Source organism: Enhydra lutris, unplaced genomic scaffold (genome assembly GCF_002288905.1).
Source record: "Enhydra lutris kenyoni isolate GAN:26980312 unplaced genomic scaffold, ASM228890v2 scaffoldscaffold8, whole genome shotgun sequence".
NCBI classification, from domain to species: Eukaryota; Metazoa; Chordata; class Mammalia; order Carnivora; family Mustelidae; genus Enhydra; species Enhydra lutris.
This window is the reverse complement of record NW_019154092.1, coordinates 11,615,521-11,628,544: the sequence shown is the minus strand read 5'-3', so window position 1 is coordinate 11,628,544 and position 13,024 is coordinate 11,615,521. Positions and strand designations below refer to the sequence as shown.

General features: G+C 38.9%; 1 protein-coding gene across 1 annotated transcript in view; it reads right to left on the bottom strand.

Moving 5' to 3' along the window:
* LOC111142433 (band 4.1-like protein 3) overlaps window positions 1-11,711 on the bottom strand; it is a 51,656-nt gene extending 39,945 nt beyond the window's left edge. Inside the window, exons 1-5 of the mRNA XM_022495553.1 lie at window positions 11,610-11,711; window positions 10,397-10,439; window positions 3,539-3,614; window positions 1,014-1,232; window positions 150-237 (exon numbers count right to left, since the gene is read on the bottom strand). Of these exons, the coding sequence (XP_022351261.1) occupies window positions 150-233 (84 nt within the window). The 5' untranslated portion in view covers window positions 234-237; window positions 1,014-1,232; window positions 3,539-3,614; window positions 10,397-10,439; window positions 11,610-11,711. The remainder of the gene's footprint in view (window positions 1-149; window positions 238-1,013; window positions 1,233-3,538; window positions 3,615-10,396; window positions 10,440-11,609) is intronic.
* Window positions 11,712-13,024: the final 1,313 nt, after the last annotated feature.

Genomic DNA, 13,024 nt, shown 5'->3' with positions numbered 1-13,024 from the left:
GCCTTATCATTGAGTGGGCCTTAAAGCAAACACAGATTTGGATCCCGAAAGTTTTTAATGATGGAAGTAAAAAATCACCAGCTTATAGTAATAACAACACTGCATTAAAGAAAATTAAATAGGACGTTTGGGGTTTAAAAAATGCATACCTTGGCATGATGTAAATCAACCCCATACATGGACAGTTTTTTGGCATTTTCCAAGAAATGCATCTCTGCTTCTGCTGGCGTCATTCCTCTGATAAGGGGAAAAAAAAAAGTCACAATGCTGCTTTTCTTTTACCTGGCAGGACTGCAATATTTCCCACTTAGCCTTGCTATCTCATAAGCAAACCCCATAGAGGCAGCAGCAGATTCATGCTCTGAAGGGGGTGGCGGAGAATAACAGGAACAATGGCTTTCATTTTTTTAAAAAATATTTTATTTATTTATTTGACAGAGAGGTGGGGAGAGAGAGAGAGAGAGAGCAAGTGCACAAGCAGCGGAGCAGCAGAGGGAGAGGGAGAAGCAGGCTTTCCACTGAGGAGGAGCCTGACGGGGGTTGGATCCCAGGACTCTGGGATCATGACCTGAGCTGAAGGCAGCCGCTTAGCTAACTGAACCACCCAGGTGCCCCAAGGAAAATGGCTTTTAAAGTCACTGGGTGACTCAGTCAGTTAAGTGTCTGACTCTGGATTTTGGCTGAGGTCATGATCTCAGGGTCATGAGGTCGAGCCCCATGTCGGGCCCTGCACTGAATATAGAGCCTGCTTAAGATTCTCTTTCACTCTCCATCTACCCTCCCCTCACTCCCCTCTCCCCATTCTTTCTCTCTCTCTAAACAAGAACAACAACCAGAATACCAGAAGGAAGAGTGTAACTACCCCAGAACCAAATAAAATACAGAACCTCAGTCTGCTACGGTCCCACCCTTCATGCCCCTGAAACACAGCCTGGTAAGAGCAGGTAATACAAAGGATGCTTGCCCATTAAGGCACAAGCCAAACCAATGTTCTCAGGCTTTCTGCCACTAACCTGTGGCTCTTGTGCAGCTCGATCACTTTATCTTCCAGTTCCTTCGTGTGGTTTGGCGCAAAGCGGAACTCACTAATGTAATCATTCCCACATTCATCTGGGTCATAGTCTCCAAGTTCGGACTGGACGGTATAGGAGCCCAGCAGGGCCAGGGTGACAAAGGAGCAGGGCAGCCTTCCGGACACGATGTCGTCTCGCAGTTGTAGGCAGAGGTAGTACCTTCCAGGAGCCAAAAGACAAAGCAAAAATCCAGCATGAGGACAGGAGAAAAGCAGGCCACTTGGTACAAATCGCGCTGTAAGCAATTCCTTCCTGGGGAATGATCGCACTAGTACAAATTTTCTAGCATCTCTACTTTGCTTTAGATGTAAGGGGAAAATACTTGGCTCTAAAATACAATATTAAAGGGCATCTTGAGGCAAGTCAATGCTCCTAATAATTTTTATTTATTAGTGAAGTATTATTACTATTAATTATTAATAAAGATAAAATTAAAAATTTTATTTATTAAAAATAAATTTATTTATTAATGGCACTGAGTAGAAGAAACCTCAAGACATATTTCTTTAACATCTTTTAAAATAACTAACATTTAAAATCCAAATCAGTGATTCCCCCCAACACACTCCCTGAAATCTCTGGTTGGGGGAATTATCATATAATAATGGTGCAGCTAAATGCAATTACTAAGTCTCTACCAGCCTTAAGTGTCATTCTGCTGCATCGGTTAAGCATCCCGCCATGTGAGCAAGGCCGATTTCAGCTAACTCACCAACTACACCACCATCAACTGCACCTACTCCTGCCTTCCTGATGCCATGGTCTCTTCGTAATAACAAACAATTGCTCCCGTTTCCAGTCCTCATTTTTTTATTTAGGGAACTTCCTAGAATCCAACTGATATGAAGACTAACTCTGAAGAACTACTCCTTCAAAATCTGAGCACCTCATCCCTACAAGTAAACAGCTTTATACTCAAGGAGTAAGAGTTATTTTCCATTTAATGTGGCCAAGATATACAGATATCGCCACTGATAGCTGACTTATTTCCTCTGCTTCTTGCTTTTCAAGATTTACAGATAGACTACTAACTGTAGGAGACTCCAAGGTAAGTGCTAATGTTGGTAACTCTTAATAATACCCTTTATAGGGGCACCTGGGTGGCCCAGTGGGTTAAGCCTCTGCCCTCGGCTCAGGTCATGGTCTCTGGGTCCTGGGATCAATCCCCACATTGGGCTTTCTGCTCAGCAGGGAGCCTGCCTCCTTGCCTACTTGTGATCTCTCGCTCTCTGTCAAATAAGTAAGTAAAATCTTAAAAAAAAAAAAACAAAAACCCTTCATGCTCCAGGATATAGGTATTACAATAATATATCCTTGCACTGTTCATATAAGAAATAAATTGTTAATCTGCTGAAGATGAAGACAATGATTAAAGTCTTAAGGCCCCCTTCAAATGTGATTTTAAGCTGATATTAAAAAACTCCATGTAATACAGATACAGAAATTTCTACACATTCCACAGGCTCTGCAAACATTGCACAAATAGAAAGGAACCAGGCATCGCATATCAGGTATATGTGGCTCTATAACCAATAAATTAGCCACAATTAAGTGGTTCTTCAATATTATTAAAAGTATCTTTAAATAAGAAGTCATCTATTTTCCTAGATTTAATAAAAATATAAAAGAAATCCTTTGTAACTATTTCTTTTACTCTTTGCCTAATGCGTCTGCTGGAACTATTTTTACTCCTAGCCAGTGATTGGAGCTGTTTGGAATAATTCCCCTTTTCTGAAAAGCCCTCCAAGAAGCATGTGAGGCTTACACAGAAAATTCGGTACACACTGCATAATGTCACTCTGATTGGCTGTAAACTTACTACCAAGCAGGGCGAGAGAGTCAGCAGTTCCAAAGTGGGATGTGAAGGAGCCTAGAGCACATGGCAAACCCAGGATAGCCTCCTAAAGGGATCTCCTCACACACCCAAAGCTCAAGTCACTGCACCAGGATATTTTTACGTTAGTTTCCTTTCTTCAGTCTTCCTTCCCCCAAATGAATGAATCATTTTTTCCTGTACACACAGGGCAGAGAAAGTAAACTCTCTTCTGTGTGCATTTGGTGCCTGATTTTTTAAAATAGCTGTCGTGTATCAGACTGGTTATATAAACAGCAGAAGCATCCAAAGACACATTTTTACTCTGAGTTTTAGAGCAGGAGCACTAGGAACTGCCGTATCACGTAAGGCTGAATCCCATCCAATTTGACGGTGGTGGGTGGATGACAGTATCTCAATTCTGCAAGCCTTCCCGCCAAGGTCAGACAGACGGAAGTATCAGCTTAGCACCAAAGATTCAACTGTGAACAGATACGATTTGGCAAATCTTCTCATCAGATGTTTGCTCTCGCTCCGTTGCCTTTGGTTTGCCATTTCTGGCGTGGATGACTGAAAGGTTCCCAGATGTAAGCATGCTCTTCCCCAGAGAATAAAGAAAAGCCTGCCTTTTTCAGAGCCAACTTTCAAATACCTGGTGATATCTTCGGATAGCTGGGCGGGGTCTGGTGGGTAAAATTTCACATTAAATGAAAAGTGCCAAGCACCACCTGCAGAGATGAGAGAAAAATTAGGATCAAAACTCAGAAAATCCCTTTCTACTTATTATTCTGATAGTGAGAACCGCCTTAACTCCAAGTACTAACTCCCAAGCAACATCGGCTCCTCCATGGAAAACGGGAAAGTCTCAAGTTCAACGAAATCCAGATATGTTTGACTTCATCTAGTCCTTAATATTTGCCCCAAATCCATTATTGGTGCTTCTAACTAGCCTGGAAATTGATTACATTTCCTCCCTTTCTCAGGGACAAAGGTAAGCCCTTCGAAGAGGGGGAAAATACGTGAATGACAGGGATAATGCCGACAGACGAGTCCGGAACTGACTGGCTCTACTGCTCTGAAATTCTAGATAGCTCACATACCAACGGTACAGACATAATCCCGTTTGCTTTGTCCTTTCTGCTTTGTTATTACAGGTCAAATCCCATTATAATACATGTCAAGGAAAGTTTCAAGATATTTTTGTTTTCTGGGAAGGTTTGTTGTGAATATTTAAGTGAACTGCTCTCCAGGATGCTGAAAATTTTCTTCCTTGGCGAAATTGTTGATTCGAGAGATGCCTGAAGGCATGAACAGTGTTTCCCCAAATTCCCCCACCTCCTTATGAGCCCAGGACTTGGATAGGTGCTCTTGACGCGTTACTGTTCTTGATCCCATGGCCTCTCCTTACAGCCTCCTCTCCCACAAGGAAAACAATCAACCAGGTGGTAGCAGACAGTCACCGGGTCCCGTGCTCCCCACCCTTACACCTGAAGCATCATGAAGCCTTCTGAAGCTCTCCATTTTATTAATACAGTCTCTACTGGTGTATGGTTTATCACTATAAATATGGAGAAACATTTTCTTCTTTTCTACATTTACTCTCTCTCCACCTCATCCCTACTTGAACTCATCGTACTCAGTTCGTTCTTTTTTTCTGGGCTTTTAACGTGGTAACTCATTCAAGTCTGGGTGTTCCTTCGAGGGACGTTTGTTCTCCCCACACAATGGCCAGGAAAGGGCTACAGCGTTGAGCTGCTTGTATTTGGAAGGTGCTACTGAGAAACTCCTCCCAGTCTCCTTGGTTTCCATACGGGAGGCCTTTCATCTATACCATGAGCTGTAGCTACTTCCTTTCTCTCTGTGATTTCACACTCCAGCTCTTAAGCCTCAACTATCCCCCTAAGATGCTCAACACTCCCTCATCCCCATTAAATGACTTCTGGAAACTCCATTTGCTCCATGAGTGGTTTGCAAACATTCAGAAGAAAGGGGTAGAATTCTAAGTACCAGCTTCTTTCTTTGGGCTATTCTCTTGAGTATGAGGCAAATACTTAGCTGCACAGATTACCTGTGTTTCTGTCATAAGCAGCATAGTTACATTTATTAGTCTAGTTTATTCTCAACACGACTATTCATAATCCACTTAAAATTCCACACGGCAGGATCACTGTCTGAGGTAGCTTATAAAGAACTGGCATAAAGCCACGTATCACTGGTTGCTTGCTATCATTTTTCAATCACTCAGAAAATATTCCTGAAACATAGGCTCTAAGAATTGTAAGTTATCCCTCAATCCCATATATTTCTAGTGATGATTTTTCCATGTCCTTTTGTTAATCAAAAAAGGGTCTGATCTCGTTTTATTTTCCTATTGATTCCTAGGCACTTTCTGCTAATATGGATCCCTTTACTGCTTGCCGATGGTGAGGTTCATAAGTTGAGAGCAGGCTCTCCCCCCAAGCAACTGGAATGAAAATTAATGTATTAGTTATGGGAAATGGACTTATTGCTCTTTTGTCATTTTTATCTATTTCAAAGTATGCCCTGAACCCAGTGAGTGGTTGATCAATGTAATTAAACAATCTCATAATAAATTCAAGATAAACTTTGACATAATAAAAGTATAAGAAAGAGGGGTGCCCGGGTGGCTCAGCTGGTTAAGTGTCGGATTCTTGGTTTTGGCTCAGGTAATGATCTCCCGGTGGTGGGATCGAGCCGCACATCCAGATCTGTGCTTAGGTTTCGATCAGCTTCAGATTCTCTCTCCCTCCCCCATCTGCTGCTCCACTCATTTGCACGTGCACACATTCTCTCTCTCTAAAATAATTAATTTTAAAAAAATATTTTATTTATTTGATAGAGAGAGAAAGGGAACACAGGCAAGGGAGTAGGAGGGGGAGAAGCAGGCTTCCCACTGAGCAGGGAGCCCGACTTGGGGCTTGATCCCAGGACTCTGGGATCATGACCTGAGCTGAAGTAGCTGCTTAACGACTGAGCCACCCAGGTGCCCTAAATAAATAAAATTCTTAAAAAAAAAGGGGGGGTATAAGAAAGATAGTTGAAAGCAAAATCCTCAGGGCAGGAAAAGGAATTTCAAACTATAGTTGGTTTAAGAATCTGAGGTACTTGCTAAAAATGTCGATTTCTAGGCTCCACCCAGAGACTTTTATTCCAGAGATTGGGAAATATGGCCTAGAATTGTGGTTTTAATCAACCCCCTTGTGGTCTGAGTACAGGTGGGCTTGGGAACCATACTATGAAAATCACTAATCCCAAGAAATCCATTTTCATGAGGTTATAAGCCAAACAACTGCAAGGTTTTGTGGGGTATTATTTTTAAAGAGTGGGAAGTTTCAAAAACTACAGTCTACATCCTAATCAAAAGGAAAAATATCTAGTTAAATAAGGCGTAAGATTTGAATTAACGAGAGGCAGATTAAAGTTCAAATGTAGATCCCCATAAAGAATCTGACAGAAACAAATTGAGTGGGAAGGCATGGTTATGTAATGAATGGGCTTGCAAGCCCAAATCTGCTCAGAGGGTGGCCCTAGATAGACACAGGAAATGAAACCACCTGAATGCATTAAAATGATATTCCTGTATGTCGATATAGGATTTCGAGTCACAAATTTATGATGGGAAACTATGAAACTGGAGAGAGTCCATTCTTATAAAAAATTCTAATTTTAGTATTGTATGGCTGCCAAATCTTGGAAACTTTAAATATGTTGCATTCGCAGCATAAAATTACTATAAATTACTATATACAGTAGATAGATCATATACTCCATATTATGAAATTATATCATAAATATATTTATATTAAAATACAGTATATTTAGAAACTTAAACATCTGAGTCTGCATAAAAAATGACTAGAATTATAATTTTTTCTCATAAGAGCAAACTTTTCAGTTTCAGAATTTTCTATTTCTCATCAGTTTGCAACTTAAAAGCTTTATCAGGTTGATCGCCATTCTCTTGAAGATCTCATTCTAGAGACATTCTATGCACCAACAGCAGGAAAAGAATGGAAACATCCTTTAATCATTTATACAAGTGTGTCTAAATATACACACACATATCAATGGAAGTATAGTTGACACTCAATGTTATACTAGTTTCCAATGTACTACATAGAGATTTGACAACTCCAGACATTATGCTGTACTCACAAGCGTAGCTGCCATGTGCCACCATAAAACACTATTACAATACCACTGACTATATTCCTCAAGCTCTATCTTTCATCTCTGTGACTTACTCATTCCATAACTGGAAGTCTTGTATCTTCCACTCCCTTTTCACCCATCTTTGCCCATCCCTCCCCCACCAATCCCCAGTAGCTATAAGTTTGTTCTCTGTATTTGTGGATCTGTTTCTGCTTTTTTTGTTTCTCAGATTCCACACATAAGTGAAATCTTGGAATATTTCTCTTTCTCTCTCTGCTTTATTTCACTCAGCACAGTACACTCTAGGTCAGTCCATGTTGTTGCAAATGGCAAATCTCATTCTTTTTTATGGCTGAGTAGTATTCCGCCATAGCTTCTTCATCCATTCATCTATTGATACTTTGACTGCTTCCATTATCTTGGTTATTGTAAATAATGCTGCAATAAACACAGGGGTGTATACGTCTTTTTAAATTACTATTTTGATTTTCTTTGGGTAAATACCCAGTGGTGGAATTACTAGATTGTATGCTATTTCCGTTTTTAATTTTTTGAGGAATCTTCATACTGTTTTCCATAGTGGGTGCACCAAGTTACATTCCCACCAACAGTGCACAAGGGTTCCTTTTCTCCACATCCTCACCAACACTTGTTTGTTGGTAGTGGGTGGGGAAGGGACAGGAGGAGAGGGAGAGAGAGAATTAAAGCGGGCTCCACGCCTAGGGGTGAAGCCCGACTCAGGACTCAATCTCATGACCCTGAGATTGTGACCTGAGCCAAAAATCGAGAGTTGGACACTTAACAGACTGAGCCACCCAGTCCCTCCTATTGTCTTTTTGATTTTAGCCTTTCTGACGGGGTGAGGTGATATCTCACTGTGGTTTTGATCTGTGTTTCGCTGTCATCATTTATATTTAGGAAAAGGAGGTGATGGTACAATAATTCTGTTAGATAGGATAATAGTTCTCTGCCTTGGTAGAACGTAAATTTTACAGAAAGAGGGCATTTAGGTGCATGGGAAACAATAAGGAATACAGATAAAAATACCAAATTCAATTAAAAAATTGCAATTGTCCTTGCTTCCTCCTTTATCTTCAGGACTGTCACTTAGTTCTCTTTATGTTATCGTTACCCTAATCTACCTGATGAAAATATCCTTTAAATCTCATGTTCTGATTGTCCTCTTTCTTCTCTTAGAAAAGAAGGTAGGAGGGACACCTGGATGGCTCAGTGGATTAAGCGTCCTACCCGTGGTTTCAGCTCAGGTCATGATTTCAGGGTGGTGAGATCGGGCCCACAGAAGGTGGGAGATAGGATAAATGGGAAGTGAAGGGAAAAAAAAGAATTCCATTAACAACAGATAAGAAAACTAACATTTATATAGCTTTTCTTCTGCCAATATTGTGATTTATCCCAGATATTTATATTTTCAAAGGAATTGCAATTATCAATCACCCAAGTAAGGAACAGCATTTCATTAATTAAATGACTACAGAGAACTTTATGCACACAACACGATAGGATATATATTCACCACATCTGCTTTGAGTAAATCCATAGAAGGATTCTTAGAACATATTCATCATCTTACATTTTTTATTAGGGCTCTTGGAACAAAAAGAAGGAGTGTTTTCACATCTGGAGCTGTCCCTGGTTTCAATTCCAATTTGTTTCTATCTAACTTGATTATCAAATTTCTCTCAAAAATGTGGTAAAGATGTTTTAGTTGTATACATAACCATCAGTTTCTGTAATATCTAGAAGGAGAGCTTTTTTTTTTTTTTTGGAGATACTATCTTCTATTAAGCCATTTCAAAATGCTCACTACCACTTGTTATTAGTACTTGATGTGTTTTGATATTTCAACACATTCAAAGGCAATGGAAATACTTGCTCTTTTTTAATAGGAAATTGCTGAAAACTTCCACGGGCATGACATTCTCATTAATGTATTGCTCTTAAATTTATTCTTCAACTAGATTTAGTTGTTCGAAAAATTTATCAAGTTTATTGACAAAAAAATCGCTTTAAAAATTAACTAGTTATTTACAGTTATAAAGATTATCCATGTCTTTAGTAAAAGAGTTACAGAAAAGGGTTAAAATAAAAAAAAAAATTCCTCTTTCTTAACCCCTTATACTGTGGTACCACTTCTGGAGATACTACTGACAGCTTTTGTGCTCTTCCAAAATTTATTACATATATATATATGCATATATATGTATGTATATATATATATGCATAACTTCTTTTAAACAGATGTCACTTGTCTCACTAATGAGAACTAAAACACATTCTACCTCATTATATTGATAGTTGCTTAGTATTTCAAGTTATGGTTATTCCATGACTGATTTAATTCATTCTTTATAAGCGGATATTTAAGTTGCTTCTAGTTTTCTGCTATTGCAAACAATATTATAACAAATTTTCATGCATGTACACATATGTACATCCTCCCCTCTTATACATATGCTGGATGAATCTGTATAAATAAAATTAAGGGTCAAAGAATAAGCACATTTTAAATTTTAATAAAGACTGAATATTTATTATATTAAATTTATTTAATATTGAATTATAATATATACTAAACATATTAAATAACACATAAAATATTAAATTAACAAATATTTAAATCTGAAACTCTCTCAAAGGGTTGTACCAATTTATCCTTCTATCAGCTGTGTCCATAGTTGCTAGTGCAGTGCATTAATAAACTTTTAAATCTCCGTTAACCTGAATAAGTGAAAAACGGTATCTTGTTTTAATGTGCACTGAATAGTTAGTAAGATTCAGCAACTTGTCTTGTACTTACTAGCTACCTGTGTTTCAGTTTTGCGGGTTGCCCTTGCAATTGCTGGAAACATGGGATTTCTTAACTTGCCTTTAGGGACCAAGGAAAGAGGTTGTTACCAGATAGTAAATTGCTATCTGACTTGTTATTCCATTTCTAAACCATTCACTAACTACCACCTTTAGCTTAACTTTTCTACTTTTGTGGCAGTTAGGCTTAATTTAACATTAATAATTACGTTGGGAGCTTTTAAATGGTTAATTGCCAACTGGAGCATCACTTGATTAAATCGTATTGCACATTCCGGGAACATGCAGGGGAATAGGTCAAATGTCATAGTCATTTAATTCCCAAGCTGTGATGATTAAAAATGGGTATTTAAGCTAGACCAATCTGTCAGAGATAAAATCTGAGATCTTAATCTGTCTTTTAAAAAATACTGTATTCACACTAGCTGTGTGGGTATGGGCCACCAATTCAGACAACCCTCCTCTCTGAAAATCTTCACATCACCATGTAAAATAATCCAAAAGGACTTACTTCGAATCTGTTTTTTTATTTCCTTAGCAGGGTCCAGCCAATTCTGAAAAGGAAATGACAGTTTGAATTTGAACCGGAGAAGAATAAAAACAACTTGATGATGATCACGCACTAAGCATATTTCAAAGTGCATGGTTACTGGCAGGCCCTCCAAGCTGGGTCCTTCCCCCACAGCTGGTGCTCTTCAGCAGATCCTGTGAGGGTCCAGGCACGAACCTAATGAGAAAATGTGTGTTGTGCAGGCACAATTCATGCGAGACAAATTTCCTTTCTTTTACAACACTACCTTCAAAGATTCGAGCTAGTACAGCAACAGAGGAGGAAAAAAAAAATAGTGGATTCAATGTTCAAAGAAGTTACTAGAATAAATTAAAGATACATAATGTCCACTGATGTCCTGGCCATTCAGGCCCACAAAGTGACTTCCATGGTTATAGATTCTCAGGCACTTGCCTAACAAACACACACCTGCTTGAGATTTATTATTTTCCTCATCAGAAAACTCAGATGTTCAATAACGAAGTTAGACATTGTTCAGTGAATTGGGTAGGCATTAAGTATGATTCATTGCACAACATCAAAACAAATAACATCTATGAGCAAAATTTCTTTGACTTAGTTCCTCACACGAACACAAAGGAACAGTTTCCTCTTCTTTATTTTTCAGGTAGTAGTGGGAATTAGTGAGGCAAAGCCCCGAGCAGACTGCATTACTCAGGTGTAAGAGTCTATAGAAGTATTAAATTAAACATTAAATACCTGCTGAATACATTAGACAAGGCTCCAGTCAGCAAACGACCCATGTCATATTCCAATTTTGTAAGAATATGGAAGCATACTAAGATGAATTAGGAACAGGACAGCAGTCAGGGAACTTGTTTTCTATGTAAGAATCAACGTATTTGATTTTCATGGGCTCAAATTCACTGAAATACATCACCCAAAAGAAGTACCATATAAAATGCTTTCCTAGAACCATAAATAACTCAGGTGTGAAAAACGGAATTTCTCTTTCCAGAATATTCAAGATTAAAGGTAGTCGTCAATAATATCTTTCATAAAGAAATAAGGCGATTAGCAGCATTTAGGGACTCAAAGGAGTAAATAGAGGAGTGGAAGCAGAGAAAATGATATACCGATTTAGTTTTCCTTCCCTTTCTTACAGTAACGAGCAATTCGAGACATACGCTTTGTATTGCTTTTAATCACTCACCTTTTGGTTTTCAGCATCTCGATACGTAAGCCCAAAATAGTCTTTTTCTAGCAAATTCAGATGTTCACATACTTTATCAAACAGCACCTGGCCTCTGGAGCGTTTCTGTGGAAAACAAAGCAGAACAAATCAACACACATAAAGTTCTCTCAACTGCCACGGATAAAAATGGGTAAAATTTAACATACGGCTTGCTACAACCTATGTGATGCCCACATGTGATCACTATGTCATCTTTAACTAGTGAAAAGGTTCAATAAAGTGGGTCGACACCCACAAAACCGTGTCCCTACAACCAACAGACAAAACCAAAACTCACCTGTGCCACTAAGGACAGTAACCCATGGATGATCTTCTAAATTTTTTATTTTTAAAGATTTTATTTATTTATTTGAGAGAAAGAGAGAGAGAGAACACAAGCAGGAGTAGCAGAAGAAGGAGAGGGAAGAAGCAGGCTCCCCACCGAGCAAGGAGCCTGTTGTGGGATTGGATTGCAGGACCCTGGGATCATAACCTGAGTAGAAAGCAGATGTGTAACAACTGAGCCACCCAGGGGGCCCAAGAGGATGATTTCTAAACAGAAGTAGCTGGGGAAATGATGTGGGGCTTGGAAGTCTGAAACATCTTGTGAAATATAAAAATCTTGAGAGTCAAAGAATATAAAGGACCAACATGAAAGCCATGTTTCAGAATGTCCTAACTCAGTCCTGACATGACCAGATTTGGAGCCTGGGAAGAATCAAGCCTATTCCTTATCTTAGGTAGACTTCCCCTGAAGACTTTCTAGTCCAACCCTTACTTAGAAATTCCATTACCTTCATTAGTTTATTATTGTGGGTTTGTGTGTGTGTGTGTGTCACAAATTTCAGTTTTGCATTAGGGTTCTACTTTCTCTTAATTTCTTTTTGAGAAATCCTTCCTATTAGACATAAAATGTTAAGTTTAAAGATTTTAGTTATTATTTATAAATATGAGATATAGATATTTATGCTACATTTTTTAGCATGACGCTGTCACTTGCAGAAAGGAGAAAGGTAATCTTCTCAGGAATAAAAATCTACCAGCTTAGGCGAGGATGCAGAGAAAGGGGAACCCTCCTACACTGTTGGTGGGAATGCAAGCTGGTGCAACCACTCTAGAAAACAGCATGGAGGTTCCTCAGAAAGTTGAAAATGGAGCTACCCTACGACCCAGCACTACTGGGTATTTACCCTAAAGATACAAACGTAGTCATCTGAAGGGGCACATGCCCCCAAATGTTTATAGCAGCAATGTCCACAATAGCCAAACTACGGAAAGAACCTAGATATCCATCAACAGATGAATGGATAAAGAAGATGTGGTATATATACACAATGGAATACTATGCAGCCATCAAAAGAAATGAAATCTTGCCATTTGCAACAATGTGGATG